Raw genomic sequence first — 16,379 nt, 5'->3', positions numbered from 1 at the left:
TGAGTCAATTGTTTTACCCAGTGAAGATGAATACAATGAATGTCAGTGACTATCGATGAAGCTTCGGTGGTAGATAATTTGTGAATAATGGGTTCAAATTATGGTTGCATTATATGATACATTCTCAGTACGCAAATAATTTAAGTCTTGACAGTCCTCTTCAAGTCGTAGTGTGTAACGTTATTACAGAGTACATATACAATGGCCTGTAGTAGACTTGTATACCAAAACACTCATTGGTACAATTTAGATACAGAGGCACAGATAATTGTGAAGTAAGAAAACCCCATGGACCTTAAATTCACATTTTATGTGAAGGCATAAAGCAAGATTTTTGTTTGGTATAGCCAATGTTAGTGAAATTAAAGGCATTATAAAGTACTTTGAAAATCGGGCCACAAAGACATTTAACATATCATTGAAAGTGTCTTAAGCTGCAAATCATGATGATACACAGTAGCTATATATGCAATAACTAAAGGTATTAAAAGAATTTGAAAGCCAGGCTGCAAAGAGATCTTATGTTGCAGTTTAAGTATTCCAGAACTTACATATATGATGATACACTGTGATAGAATAATTAAAGGCATCGTTTGCTAAGTACTTCATATATAAGTAACTATTATTTAAACTCATGATAATATCTTCAAGTAATTAGTTTTAATCATTGGTACTAGTGTTAAGCTAGGCGATATATTTTTGCTATGCATTTTAATACTCGGCTGGCAGTGCTAAAGGCCACTGTAAGTTAATGAATTGCAACTTTCCTTTTTCTTTGAAGAAACTGGCATATCTATTAGAAACTGTCCAAATGAGGTCAGAGTCACCACAACGGATCCTAACGGGAGAGCAGTGGCCACATGGACTGAACCTGAAGGCACTGTTGCCAATCCTCCTGTAATGAGAGTATCTACCCATCAGCCTGGAACTCCGTTCCCAGTGGGATCAACAACAGTCACCTATACATTTACTGATAACTCTGGAAACATGGAGACCTGTACCTTCCCTGTAATTGTCACTGGTAGGTCAATGACAGAGAAGTTACTATCATACTACTTTAAATGATGATACTGGTTTGGTATTGTGTTTGATATTTCTTTGTTGTATTTTAGTGTATTATTATAAAAGTCAAGAAGCATAGAATTTTGTAGTATGTTTATTATTGCTATGTTGGTACAACAGTTTCTTTTGGTAACAAGTGAAAAATTTGTTGCTAATCAAGTAGGTCACTCGATCAGCACATCACAGACTGTTATCTTCAAATGTAGTTATGTGTTTGTGATATCGATGAATGTCTCTCGTGTAAGACACTGAAGTTACCTTTAGCAAGTATGCAAAATCAAATTTGATTTGCAAATTCCAAATATGTACAGTAATTAGTTTCCTCAAGCATGCATATATATTGCTTTGTTTTGGAAAGATATTGAATATTTCACCATTTACTTGTTTTTTAGTTTCTACAGCTGCAATCCGGATAATGAACTGTCCAAATGATATTACACAACCGGCGGGATTTGGAGGAGCTGGGACAGAATTCACCTGGACACCACCCACAGGGTTTGACAGGCTAAATAATGCCATCATTCCACAAGTTAATAGGAATCCTCCAGTCTTTTTATCCCCAAATCAGGAATTGATGATAACCTATACATTCATTTCTGGGACAGATATCTCTACTTGTACTTTCACTCTTAGAGTTGGTAAGTTACAATCTGATGTCTCCCAAATGTCTCATTGGTCTTTCATATAAACGTCGTTCATAAAACACTGCTGTACTTAAAAAAAAGTTTATGTTGACCATATGTTTTGCTTTGTTTTTGTTTTATTTCTTTTTCAGGAAAATAACCTTTTGATTTCTTATGTGGAAGGGTGACAATTCAATTTAAACTGAGAATATCTTGTGAATTTCTTATCAAGATTCGTAATTAACATAATATTGGAAATACAAATATGTTAATTGATGCACATCAAAGTGGTCATGTATAGAAAATTTGAAAGAAGAAAACTTCTTCATCGAAAAAGAACTTGTTCTTATCTTGGGCTTGTATCAAGGAAGAAAACCTGTTGATTTGTTATGTGGTAGGGTGACAGTCCATTTCATAATAAATTGTGAATATCTTGTGATTTGCTTATCAAAATTTGTAATATACATAGCATTGTATATACAAAGATGTTACTTGATTCACATCAAACTAGTCGTGTATATAAAATTTCAAGAAGAAAACACTTTGAACAGAAAAGAAAGTGTGATGATTTTGAGTTTGTATGTGATAATCTTGAAAAGAATTTGAAAAGAAAATTTGACAGACAAAACGTTGGATTCAGTTGAAAAATAAACGATGCTTGCTTTGATTTATATCAATCATTTGCGGACGGCTCTGAGTCACTCTTAAGTTGGTTGTGATTTTATGATTCCAACAATGTGTCAGGTATAATTTAGAAAACCAGCAAGCTCTTCCACTGGGACTAGCATTCAAACCTTCATCGGATCAGTTTGGTGTAATCTTGTTGTTAGTTTGTCCTTATTTCACCCTTCTCTTTGCCCTTTACCAACCCACACTCTCTCCCTTTCATATCTACCCTGTTTTTCACTTAACCGAACTGTTTTATTCTTGCCTTAGGTGGAGTGATTGGTGATAATTTACCACCCTCAGTCATCAGTCAATCTGACACCATTGTTCTAATATTACAGTCTGGTCAAACTAGTGTAACTGCTAATTGGGTAGAACCTGTGGTCACAGATAACTCAGGAACTGTCACACTACTCCGCCAGTCACATTTCTCTGGCGCATCTCGGTTCAGTGTTGGAAGAACTGCTGTTGAATATTTGTATTCAGACCCTGCAGGGAATCAATTAACAGTTACATTTGATGTGATTGTTAATGATATAAATGGTATGCTTTTTATGACATTTGTTGTCCATTTATTATATTTTACAGTATGTTGTAAAATAATTACTTTTGAGATTAGAAGAGAAGGATCACTTCTACAGAATTTACTTAAGTTAGTACTGCGTTGATCAATTTCTGCTTCATACAACTCACTTTAGAATTGTAGATGTTGCTTAGACGGCATAGGTACCTAGAAGGCTTCCATACCAGCTTGCAGTGATATCGTTGTACATTTGATTGATATTTAACAGAGAAGAACAAGAGTTAAAGTTGATTTTCCTTTTTAGGATAATGCTAGTGTTATATCCAAATAGCTCCTCATTGTGTGCGATGTTATCTGCTATCGCGTTGTTTAAAGATATTTTTCCTTCCTTTTTGCAGCTGATCCTTGTACACCAAACCCTTGTCTGAATCAAGGTCTTTGCATTGCTCTCGAAATTATAAATTTCTTCTGCTTTTGTCAAGGAACATTCACCGGGTTGAGATGTGAACAAGGTGAGGTTTAAGAATAAGAGTGTTATATCGGGCTAAAAGTCCTTATTTATTGTTTCACTAGTATGTAACTCAGTTAAGCCAAGGTTTTTTAGGATTAGGTGGGATTACATCTAGGGTTGGGGAGGGGGAGTTTATATTACCATGGGAAGCAAAACGTATGTCCAGAGAACAAATTAGGTGGGTACAAATAAGTTGAGTTCAAATGGTAGATAAATGCACAGATGAAATAATGATTCAGTTGATATGTTTTTATTTTTGACCCTCTCGAAATTTCTGGTATTCCATTTGCTGCCTGTATTTTGTTTTGGCTCTAGTAATAGTTTAAGTTCATTAGTTTAGTCACAAGGAATGAAACACTTATTATTTTAGATGTTGTCTTCAACATTAAAATGTTTAATTCTCATATTTCAGGTCAAAATGCCTGCAGCACCAACCCCTGTCAGAATGGTGGTACTTGTAGTCTTAGTGATAGCAGTGGTTTCACCTGTAGATGTCCTATTGGATTCACAGGGACAACATGTTCACAAGGTAGGGACCTCTTTTTCCTGGCTATGCTGTCCTTACGTTGATCTGTTCGATATTTCTTGGTTTTTGGTTTGATGAATATCGTGACCTTTGCATTCATGATGGCGTATGTGTGTATGGGTGCACTTGTTTGTATTATGAGCGAGGACTTGAACAATGTGATTTCTAAAAAATCACCACGTCCTCGAAAGAATTCTATTGTTATGGAGTATTGTTGAGGCTAGGGTACGTGCACTTTGCAAAACAAAGGGATCCTCTTTCTGAATGTAAAACACACCTGGCCTAGGTGTGTGTGTGCGTATGTGTGTGATGCCATGCTTGTAAACACGATATCTCACGAGAGGAAGCTTGGACTAATCTCTTTTTTGGTGGGTAGGTGAACCACATTGAGTAGAAGAAGGCAATCGTTTTTATAGGAAGTCAAAGGTCATTTGGCGTCACCAGGGGTCAAATTGTGAAAACCGTGAAATCACGGTATCTCAAGGAGAAAAGCTTGGATCAATCTCGTATCTTGTGTGAAGAAGTACCACATTAAGTAGAAGAAGCCTATTATTTTATGTGGAGGTCAAAGGTCATTTGGGGTCAGTAACGCTCAAATTTTGAAAATATTGGAAGCATGATATCTCAAGAAGGGAAGCTTGGACAAGTCTCACATTAAGTATGTAGTTGTGACATGTTAAGTACAATTAGTATATTGTTTTCTATGAATTTCAAAGGTCATGTGGAGTCCAAATTGTGGAATCTTGTTTCCTAATCTACCGTATCTCCCAACGACCAGCCTAGTAAATAACACGTGCAGTACGCCTCGTAAGCACACGGGGCTGTTGGCATTGGAAGTAGGCTTTTGGTCATCCATAGAATCGAATCAAGACCCACGCAAAAATCCCCATAGCCCTCATTGCGTAACTCCGGAGCATACTTTGGCTACATACATTGCGTGCAAAAAGGTGTATTTGTACATACAGCAGTGCTATTGGAAGGTTGACCAATCTAAATGCGAATTAATTGTGTAAAACGGTCTAGTTTGGCAGTGCGTAAACGATCACTTTGATTGAGGCAGTGATAAATGACGTAATAGCGATATTTTCGAACACCAATCTGCAGCTAAAATGCAAAATAACATATTCGGAAATAGTATGACTCGTGCTAATTAGTAAGTAGCGTTTCAAAGTAGCAGTGAGGTACTCACGCACACCTATAGCTACTGTTTCATATATGACTTGTTTTAGTGGAGCCCTTCTGTAACAGAAGCCAAGCTATCTTTGTAGGTATTTTTGCAGATGTTTTATTTGTATTTGTTTAAGACACTACATTTTGCCAAGCTGCTTATTTATGATTCTGCGACATGTTTTATTTTGTTCATCACTTACTTTTGGTGGAAAAAAGTTTAACTTTATACTGCATAGAAACTTGCCAATGTGCAATTATGTAGCACCATGTAACTATAACCTTTGTTCATAGAAAGTATTGATGTTGTAGATCTGTACTATGGAGATTGAACAGCAGTCATAGTGGCGAGTGAATTTTGCGTTTTGGCGGGTAGACTATTAGTCTCGGTCATGCCAAATAGCGAGTGCATTATAAACATTTGTCAGGCCTGAAAACCTTGAAAACATTTCGCATGGTAGAAGTCTTTGATACTTGTCATAGGCTACATGGTGTATGGATTTGCCATATTGAGTACAAGAATGCTGTTGCTTATGAGGTCAAATCTCATTTGAGGTCAGCAAAGGTCAACCTCTGAAGTGCCTTTATCATGATATCTAACCATGGAAATCATTGATACTTCTCATACTTGGTGTGTGGATGCATCACATTGGGCACAAGACCCAATTTAGTTGGTATTGCCACGCACAGTAGACTGACCTGTGTTTACCATGGCATAACCAGTTTGTATCAAAGACAGTAACAAAAAGGGTAAATGCAATTACAAAATTTGCAACTTTTATAAAACTGTGGTTACAGGGTCCACGATCACCTCGAGTGTCTCCACCTGGTTGCATGAAAATTGTCACGCGTTCCCTCCGAAACGATGGCCTTGCGGAGGAGGCTGCCTCTTTGGCATCCCACAGCAGGCGACATTCCAACTTTCGCCTGTATGATTCGAGACTCCGAGTATACCAAATATGGCGTGCTGATCTCCAGGTTCCTCCGACTTTGTCGACTGTCGGGATGTTTGAGGACGGGAAGCAGGTCAATACCTTCAGGGTTGCTATTTGTGTTATCCATGAGGGGTTTCCAGGAGGCGATGTAGTTCCATCTGTTCGATCCCTAGAGCTCCAGGTCTGTGCCATTGCTTCAAAATGGCCACGACTTAGGTCACTTTGTGGGTCATGAAGGCGGTCCTCATGGCTTCTCCCCCTTTGAGCCCCTGTCTTCTTGTCCTCTGTTAGAATTGTCTAACGAGGTGGCCTATCTTCTCACGGCAGCATCGGCTGGACATTGGAGTGCCCTCCACCCTCTGTCGGTGCTGCTCGGACACAAGATTTGAACTGCACGGGATGGACTGGTTCCAGATCCGTCCTTTCTGTCGAAGACCCAGACAGTAGACTTATTACTGGCACCTATCTTCTTAGCCTCTATTGATACTTTTTCCTCCATCGCAGGTGTGGTGAGCGGTCCGCTCTTTGAAGTTGTACCTCCAACAGACGCAGTAGTTTACCATCACTCTCATTGGTCATTTTGACTCTCGCTGTTTTTTACCATCATTCTCATAGGTGACTTTGACTCGCTGAGTTCTTTACCATTATTCTTATTGGTTAGTTAGACTCTCTCAGTTATTTACCATCATGCTCATTGGTTAGTTAGACTCTCTCAGTTACTTAGCATTAAATCGATTGGCCAGTTCAATTCCCTTTAGTTGGTGGCACACCATTAAACTGGTTGGTGAGTTTAACAGCATCACTTGCCTCATATATTTTTGGTAATATCAAACCTGTCAGTTAATTATATCCCTCCGGGTAACCTTCCGGCAACCAGAAGGGCCTATTGGATTAGTGTTTGTCTCACGAAGGGTGTTTTTGCCATGTCTGGCACATCATCCAGGGAACCCAACTTTCTTTTTTATTCTTCCATACTTATAATAACATTATAACATCATTAATCACAAATAACTTTATAACATATTTGTTTTGTGTTCCGATAATATTACTCCATTATGTATCGTTTCCAACCTTTGCAATTTTTTCTTTTGCCTTGAAATGTGTATTAGTATTCCATTGCTACTAGCTGCATGTACTGGGTTAATGTCTCCATCCTGAAGTAGCTGTTTTTCACACATGAGAACAGGCTCGTCCTCGTCATAACCGTACAAGCACGGCATTGCTGCTCTCGTTTCTGGTAATATTATGCAAAGATCTGGAGGGTTAACATTGTGTGATTTTGTGGTGGCACCTTGTTCTCTACCTATAACTTTCACCATCTCTATTGGTTTCTTTCTAATAGGTACAGGCCCATTACCTACGACTCCCCTAAGAGGTAAGGTATATTTTTGGTTGTGAAGTCTGCAGTACTGGTTCTTATAGGGTTTAACTTGTATCTCTGACACAAAAATTAATCATTCAAAAGTCAATAAATTCATAACAGTGGAAAAAATGTGGTGTCTGTACTTAGTTGTCAAATTTGATTCTTTGTGGTCCTTGTAAATAAAAAAAAAGACACAAACTAAGAGTCAGAGAATTGAATTGGGAACTGAAGGTTGAAATTATTCGAATTTAGCATACACACAGTGGGGTCCACAGTAGCATACACACAGTGGGGTCCACAGTAGCATACACACAGTGGGGTCCTCAGTAGCATACACACAGTGGGATCAACAGTAGCATACACACAGTGGGGTCCAGAGTAGCATACACACAGTGGCATCAACAGTAGCATACATATATTGGCATCTAGAGTAGCATACACACAGTGGCATCAACAGTTGCATACACACATTGGCATCTAAAGTAGCATACATACATTGGCTTCCAGAGTATCATACACACATTGGCGTCCACATTAGCATACACACATTGACATCTAGAAAAGCATACACACAGTGGCGTCCACGTTGGTACCCTGGGACGACTATGTTACTTGCCCCCCCCCCCTCCCTTCACTCTTTGGAAGTATTCATTTGCCCCTTAGTATACTAGGCCGGCGCACACAAACAGTTAAATATAATAGAGGAACCTTTCATGAACAGGACATATAACATACACAAAGATGCGATATTTGTCAACATTCATGAAAAATGAAATGAAGAACCTTCAAGACGTAATTGCATATATGTCACATTACCTGTAACTAGTTTTGGGCCACTGGTAGTTCAAACTGTGTAATTTCACCGTTTATCGAACAAAACATGAAAGAAAGAATTCTGTGATCAAAACGAATGCACCATTGTTGGTTGCTATTTGAAATTGAATCGGAGCATGCAGTATGGAGAATGTTTCCATGATTCAAAAGTAGAAAGCCGTTACTTGATACCGGGGCTCAAATTACCAATCGTTAGGGACAGGGTCAACATTTCTAGGGCAAATGTGAAAATTGCCTTGGAATTTTGATTGAAATGGCAGGTTACTATTATTATTATTTTGTTATTATTTTTATTATTATTATCGTCGTCGTCGTCATTATTATTATATATATTTTCCAAATATTCCTATTTTGTTTTTATTCACAGACACCATACCACCCGTCTTCCTGTCCTGTCCCAATGATATGATATTCAATACCTTACCACCTGCTGCTGCTGGGCTTTCCATCCCCATCTCCTGGACAGAACCAACTTATGATGATGAAGGTGGCACCATCAGGGCCAATCAAACCCATTCTCCTAGAGATAGTTTCAGAGTCGGGGACATCACCAATGTGGTCTATACAATAGTTGATCTTGCAGGCAATGCTGCCACTTGTGAATTTTTGATTTCGTTACAGAGTAAGTTGTAATTCCATATTAAAGTTTAAAGAGACTCCTGTAGTGACACCCCAAAAAAATCTATATATCAGGTATGAGGTTTTCCGCGAATTCGCGGAATATCCGTGATTTCTTTTAAACCTTGGGGACAAAAACTATTATCCCTAACACACTGTAATATACGCAAACTGGAGCCTATACCGCAAGTTTTGCAAAGTTTCCGTGACCCAGGCTCATCCCTGATATATGCAAAAATGATCACAAAATATCAAATTTCTGTTACCATTTTCAACCCTCTTTTTGTTGGGGGGGGGGAGGGATTCTGTTTGCAATATCTATTTACATGCTATGCATAGTTTTGTTTGATGACAGCCTTTGTTTTTGTAAGCTTTACTGTGCTATAAACTAAGTCACATGGGCTTCATATAAGTAGGGTTAACTACCTTAATTTGCTTGAATCACCATTTTATAGTGCTTTTGAAATGTCTCAATTTTGTGTTCATGTACAATCATTTTGAAGAATTGAGGAGGGAAATATAAATAGTTCATTTAGTTTGGAAATTTTATATATTTTTAACATCAATTATGGACCATTTCAACCTGACCATAATATACCTTAAGATGGAATGTCAACTCCTATTTATAGTTTGGGTCTATGAATAACAAATTTTTAATAATTTTAGAAAATGTTTTCAAGTATAGCTAAGTGATACATGGTGATCTCAACTTATCTTAAAATAGCTTCTAGTCTACTATCCTGTAATTATTCTTCCAAGAATCTTCCCAAAGTGAAAAAAATATATATATATATAAATCTTTTTTTGAGGAATAATTTACACCATGTTCATAATTTGTATTTTTTTCGTTTCCCCCCCCCCCCCCCCTTTTCGAACTTTTAGCCACAGGCACAGGACGTAGAAAGAAAGATGTCGATATCACTTTCACAAAGCAAGGTATGTTGCATAATTCATTACTCCCTTCAAAGAAACTTACAGCAAAATTCAATATTATATTTTAAAGCAGGTCTCATGTTTTAATGTACAGTGATATCATAGGTCTGTTGTATCAATCCATAGATGTACAAACAAACATTGCATTTTTTTATAGACTTCATAGTTCTGTGTCTTGAGACTTCTATTTTCTTTCATGGAATTGGGACAGGGGGGGGGGGGGCGCAATCAAGACCTGATCCCTGCTTTTTAATGTCAGTGTATAATAAATGTGAACACCTTTTTTCAATCTTTTTCTCATGATCTTTCTCATGATTTTCTCAATGATTGTGAACAACTGTTATCTTCTAAATGTATAAACACCTTCAATCTCTTGCTTGCTATGTTGTGTTCTGCAATGTCGTGTGCGTATCAAGTAGCTATACGTTGTAAACTAGTATTTTTTTATTCCATTAATTTCTTTTACTTTTCTTATTTTGATTCATTCTCTATCTACGGAAACGAAAGCTTGTCCGTGTTTGAATGGAGGAGTTTGCCTTAACGTAGAGGACGGACGTACATCTTTCTGCCACTGTCCCGAAGAGTACAGTGGGATGCTATGTGAAGGTAGGTGCTTTACCTCATATACATACAAACTGTAATGTATTACACATCTATTAGGTTGATCGAGAAGTGTCAACCTCCCTTTTAATCATTTCTCCAACAGAGAAAAAAGTTTCAACCTGTTTTTGTTTTTGTCCTTCTTTGTTTCCTACATCTGGAGACTCTCGAATCATACGGACAATTTTGAATAGTATTTGAAAATGATGAAACAGGAACGTTGGAGTGGTGGATGGATGGGTGTGGGAGGAAGAGGGGTGGGGGGGTGGGGCATTATTATCCTCAACTCTATTATTACATATCACAGGATATTTTAGACTGATTGGTGGGTATTAACATGTTAATAAATTCAATCATAATTTCCCATGCTTCCGGTTCTGATTTCTCACCCAGTTGACCAGACGGACGGGAATGGTGTGGAGTTCAATCGGCAGTTACCGTTCGTGGCTGTGGTTGGTGTCTTGGTTATCATCATTGGCATTCTAGCAATTGCCCTCTGTCAGGTCTCCAAAAATCTTTTCAAACAAAACCAGATGGTGAAGGAAGACGAAGTAGCTATCATCAACTGAGTACAGTATTAAACTATAAAAGCTTTATCTTCGTTGCACTTACGGCTATTTTGGATATAAATTTTCTTTCCTTTTTTTAGCAAAGGAAGACATTTAAAGAACATTCTTGTACATCAATGCTTGTAGCATTTCATATGTAATAGTCTATGCACATAGATAAAAGATTGATAAAAGATAATATAGTAAAAATTAGTTCAAGTAATGCTGGTCTCTAATCCTTCTGCCTACTATACATAATAACTATCTGTTGAAAAAAAATTTTGCCGGCAGTGTTCGGAAATATTTAAAGGAAATTTGTTTAACTTAACGAGACAAGCTTAAAGGTCTACCTACATTCTCTTTCTGTAAAAATCATCAGCAGGATACTTATATGGTCCTGATAAAGATGTCAAAAAATGTATCTGAATTTGCCTGAGATATGCAGCTTTCATTGTCGTCTGTTTCAGTTTAATGATGTTGATCACACAAAAGGTAAATACAAGGATGGCAAAGCACTAACTTTAACTCTCACAGTTTATCTGTGTTGTTGTTTTTTTTTTTAAATTAGAATAAATTTTGATTCCTAGTGTAATAGTAATTATAATCTCTTCAAAGCTTGAACAGGATAAAAAAAATCCTTTTTCTGTTTTCATCAATGTTTTTCACAACTGAAAATCGATGCAGTTATTATTAAGTAGGTGAAGCAAGAGACACGCTCTAAATTAGAAACTGTAAAGTAGATTTCTGTGCTTTTTAAGATAGAATCTATCATACTATTTGCTTTACTTCCTTTTGTTTTTACCATTTCATTTTTTTCACTGCTATCATGCAAATTTAGCAGCAATAATTACAACCAATGAAGGTATTGAAACATTTACTTATGATGCTCATTTATGGTGGTGGGGTTTATTGAAAGAATGGAGTTTAATATTACCTGAAGTATTAAAGTTTGACATGTTTTATATGCAACAGTAGAAAATTATGACACTGAATGACAACATAATGAAATATTTGTTAACTGTTAAACCTTTTGAACATCAATTGTGTCAACAGGTTCTCATAAACCTGAATCAGAATTTAGGGGGTTTATTTGATTTCATGGTCTTTAATATTGTTTCCAATATCAAAGGTGTCTTTGTTTCACAGTTTTCCATTTCGTTTGATATAATTCGACTGCTTTCATTAAAAGAATTTAATAACTGTTATGGCGTCTGGTGTAACTTATCTGGAAGTTCTTAAAAAGATTCTATGCAAAGTGGCTGATCCTTATTCTCTGTAACTTCTTAATGAAAGTCTGATGCATCATGGGATGCATGCCTCATCCTTGATTTGAAGAAATTCATTGATAGGAATTACATTTTATTCTTTATATAATCTACTGCAATGACATGTTTTATCAGTGATACAATTAATCAGATGCACATTAAAAAGAGGAAGGGCAGAGAGGGTGCCTGGACCAGAAACAGTGGAGACAATTTTGACTGCAAAGGAGAGGTGTGGTTGAGACCTGTTACACTGTATGGCAGTAGGCTATTTCATCCCTTACCCTATACAGGGTAAATGGCTTTGTCAGTTTCAGTCCAGTATTAGGTTTTCAGGCGCGTATCCAGGATTTTCTAACCCGGGGCGCGCGAATTACTATCTAAGCGGAGCGCCACCATCGTTTGGCGCGCAGCGTACAAGCAAATTTCTGGTTTTGGTACCCCCTAGATAACCGGAATTGGCACTTCTCGGGCTTGAAAATAACCAACCAGATGTACACTTCAGCCTGAGAACCAAGTATTTCCCAATAGTGTTTTCCCCATCCATAACCTTTTTCAAGATTTTCACCAGTCATCTCCACACATCATGTTCGACCTCATCGCATGTCCTGTGAATCATTGCTTTTGTAGGTGATTCTACGTCGCGGCCCACAATACCCGACAGTGCCACTTTTCAAGGTTTTCAGCCCATTATTTGTTCCGAATTATAAATTCACTTGAAAACATACGCATAATGTTGCAAAAAATGTCATCTTTGGACAACCAATATAGAAAAAAAACCTTCAACCCCTAACAGACCGGTCAAAATTACACCAGTAGTGGGAAGTATGATTAAGAATGTTGGTCAGGAAATTTTCGAAAATAATTTATTGGTGTACAAATATTAAACCCTATTATAACGGCTATTATAAACTTGGTTGAAGGAAATGACAAAATACCAGATATTTCCGAAACCGAACACTACACACAAAGGCGTAGGAGGCAGGGGGGGGGGGGCTCCTACTGAAAGAAAAATAAATTGCAATGATGGAGCTAAAGGAAATGAATCTCCTTGACAATTAAAATAAAGTTCTAAGCTTGGCCGACTAATTCGCCATTACCATGGAGGTAAAAACAGACAATTACTAATGTAAAAGCATGGAGGTAAAAACAGAGGGTAAAAACAGATGGTAAAACAGATAATTTGACATAATTTGACCTCCATGCTTTTACTACATCTAAATAAGACATTTCGTTCTTTGCATTAGCATCCTGCGGTATACTGCGCAATTTCCATGGACCGTACGGTACACGATGGCATGCGATGTAATAACCGATGCTTTCTTATATGATATTGACTGAAATATGTTGAACGCGCGCGGAGCGCGCGAAAAATTTAGGTTATTTTTCGGGCAAATCGTAACAGCCCCCAAAACAAATTGGGTTCCTATAGATTACACATCAACAGTTTTGAGGCTGTTCATCCTGGAACCGCCATTTTCATGCTCACTGATATGATGTCATATTTGCTGTTTGCTTTACAAATTCGAACAGGCGCTTAGCGAATAATTTGCCAAGGGAGGGGCGAAGCCTGTAGGCAAGCTACCTAAGCGTAGCGCCACCACGAGTTGGCGCGAAGCTTACAAGAAAATTTTGGCCGAAACTGCCTCCCAGATCGCTGGAAATGGCACTTCCCAGGACCATGAGTTGACGCGAAGCGTACAAGAACATTTTGGCCGAAAATGCCTCCCAGCTCGCTGGAAATGACACTTCCCATGCCGCGTGAGTTGCATCTAAGCATTTTCTATTTTCAAATTACTAGCGATATCATAAAAACAAATATACTCGGTGGGGGGCGTTCCTCCACTTCCCAAAATGCGTCATCAGGGGCGTAGGAAGCTATTTTTGATTGGTACGGTAGACCAGAGTGTGGCCATCTATCATAATTATATAGGGGGACGTTTGGTAGGTAAAACTACGCTACGCGCCACCATGGTTGGCGCGTAGCGTAATGAAGACAATTTTGCAGAAATGCCTCCCAGATTGCAGGAAATGGCACTTCCCGAGCTTGAAAACAAGACCTGCCAGAGTAGTCGCATGTAGCGTACTGGCCATCATCATTATTGAAAATTATTGAAAAAATATACCTCCCAGATTATTCTTTGCCTTTTTTTTCTTAGTCCTGTTTTTTTGTTCTTTTCTTTTTTACGCCGTGTATATTGGTCCGGTGAACTCCGACGCCCCTGGTCATGTTCCCCGACGACTCGGTCGAGTTCGAGATCAGCCACAGTTGGTTTCATAGCACAATTGTTTAAGGTGTCCATACACACACGCGCGTTATGATAGACCAAATATAGTATATATATAGAGATGCATTAGTGAGAGAGGTAAAATGGAAACGTCCAAAACGGAGTTGTCGGTGAAAGGGGTAAGGTGAGGCGCACGCTCATTCCGAAATCCTCGATCTGTCACTGGCTACCCTGTGTATATAATAGGGATCAGCGCTGCAATTATGTCACTGTTCCGCTTTCTCTTCCCTTGTCGTTTTTTGCTTTTACTACCTCCTTTTCTCCTTCTTCTCTCTTTCTTCTTTTTCTCCTTCCCTTCCTTCCTCTCCTCCTCCTCTTTTTCCCCCTCTTTTTCCCTTTTTTCTTCTCTTTTTTTTCTCTCCTCTTTTTCTTACCCGGGGGGCGCTCGCCCCCAACGCCCCCCTGGATACGCGCCTGGGTTTTGAATGAGATTGCTACTTTGCATCTTTCCCTGTACATGGGAGAAAGAAGGATTGATTGATACATCTGTAAAGGAGTAAGCCAGCAAGCAAAAGCTTGGGGAGGTCCCTAATGCTTCAGCTATGATGAGCATCTCTTTAAAGAACTACGCAATACTTTGATGGAAACAGGGGGGTTGCTTGGTAATAAAGCTATGCACCATCCAAGCTAGCTCCCTACTCTTGAGTTATTTAAGGCATTAAAATGGCATTTACAAAGCAGTTAACTCTTTGAAATTCATTAACATGTATGTGAAAGTTGAGCCCGGATGTTGTCAATATCTTTTCAGTTTCTTGTTTCCTAATTCTTACAAGTGGCAGTAGAATTTGACCTTTGTCAAATAATTACCATAACACCAGAAAAACCTTCCATGAACTTATTTCACTATGACACAAAGAATGTTGCATTGGTAAGAGATCCAAACATGTACTATATATTAAATGAGTCTAAAGATGGCAGAAATTGCATCAGCAGAAATCTCTATACCTGATAGCTTGTTATCGAGCTGCAAAGATGTAAACTTTTTTAAGTTTAATAAATATATCTTTCAACAGAAGTTACATCATCCATCAAGCTGAACGGATGTATGGTATTTTTTCCCCATTTGTAACATTTTAAATCCTTATAGACTAAGGGATTATTATACTTTATGAAGATTCTTCATGAAAAAGAGGCATTTTGATTTAAAAAAATCTCATCAGAGAACATCCACCAAATATTTCCAATATGTGTCACGCTACTTTTTTTTTGAGAATCTTGAGCCAGAAAATGAACAATGTTTTGTTTATGAAGCCCCAAAAATGCATTCTCTGAATTATTTTACCATGTATAAGAGTAGCCCCCATTACTTCTCAGTGACTGTGAAATGATGAAATATGATTCCAATATATGAAGGAGAGAAAAAAAGAAGACTTTTAAAGGAAGACTCAACCAACTTTAGAAATAAACTATTAACATTTTCTAACATAAGAAATGACATTGCAATCCATTCTTTAGTAACAGTTAAAATGATAATAAAAAGTTCATCTGGCAAGTAACAGTTAATACAGCCGTATCTGGAGCTATCAAGTGATGTGTGTGTGTTTGGGGGGGGGGGGGTATTCAAATGTGTGGAATATATGTTTTGTTTTCGTTAGTATAACACTTCTATTGTAATTCATTTCACACAAAATGAAATATTTTTTAAACAGAAATAGTCTTCAAAGTTGTGCCTGTATTTACTCCATCAATTAAAAAATACATTCTTTTCAGACTGAATCAATTATACAAAATACAGACGACATGTCAACATGTGAATACATTCGATGGAGATAGCTCACCAAAAGCCAGTGTTCACTGCTCTAGACCCAATGAATATACCGAACTTAAACATGACCTTTGAAAATTGGTCAATTGTTGAGTTGTCATTTGAAGATAGAGAAAGGTTCGCTTTGGTTCAATTTATATGATAATGAGAATACA

The 16,379-nt window shown here is 37.7% G+C and overlaps 2 protein-coding genes across 11 annotated transcripts in view; one reads left to right on the top strand and one right to left on the bottom strand.

Moving 5' to 3' along the window:
• The window catches only part of LOC139965384 (uncharacterized), a 135,062-nt gene extending 119,092 nt beyond the window's left edge, over nt 1-15,970 (top strand). For 4 of the 10 annotated variants that reach the window (XM_071967697.1, XM_071967694.1, XM_071967693.1 and 1 more), the window contains 10 exons: nt 782-1,021; nt 1,455-1,700; nt 2,622-2,894; nt 3,273-3,386; nt 3,798-3,914; nt 7,356-7,388; nt 8,578-8,832; nt 9,711-9,764; nt 10,269-10,367; nt 10,755-15,962. In XM_071967697.1, the coding sequence (XP_071823798.1) occupies nt 782-1,021; nt 1,455-1,700; nt 2,622-2,894; nt 3,273-3,386; nt 3,798-3,914; nt 7,356-7,388; nt 8,578-8,832; nt 9,711-9,764; nt 10,269-10,367; nt 10,755-10,930 (1,607 nt within the window). In that variant the 3' untranslated portion in view covers nt 10,931-15,962. Of the gene's footprint in view, nt 1-781; nt 1,022-1,454; nt 1,701-2,621; nt 2,895-3,272; nt 3,387-3,797; nt 3,915-7,355; nt 7,389-8,577; nt 8,833-9,710; nt 9,765-10,268; nt 10,368-10,754 lie in introns of all 10 variants that reach the window. The other 6 variants (XM_071967700.1, XM_071967699.1, XM_071967701.1 and 3 more) reach the window with 5 other exon arrangements.
• The window catches only part of LOC139965400 (uncharacterized), a 310,151-nt gene that overhangs the window by 221,845 nt on the left and 71,927 nt on the right, over nt 1-16,379 (bottom strand). The gene's annotated exons all lie outside the window — the stretch shown is intronic.

The sequence above is a fragment of the Apostichopus japonicus genome, chromosome 3 (assembly GCF_037975245.1).
Source record: "Apostichopus japonicus isolate 1M-3 chromosome 3, ASM3797524v1, whole genome shotgun sequence".
Taxonomy (NCBI): domain Eukaryota; kingdom Metazoa; phylum Echinodermata; class Holothuroidea; order Aspidochirotida; family Stichopodidae; genus Apostichopus; species Apostichopus japonicus.
The sequence above is the reverse complement of the archived record's forward strand: the minus strand, read 5'-3'. Positions and strand labels throughout refer to the sequence as shown.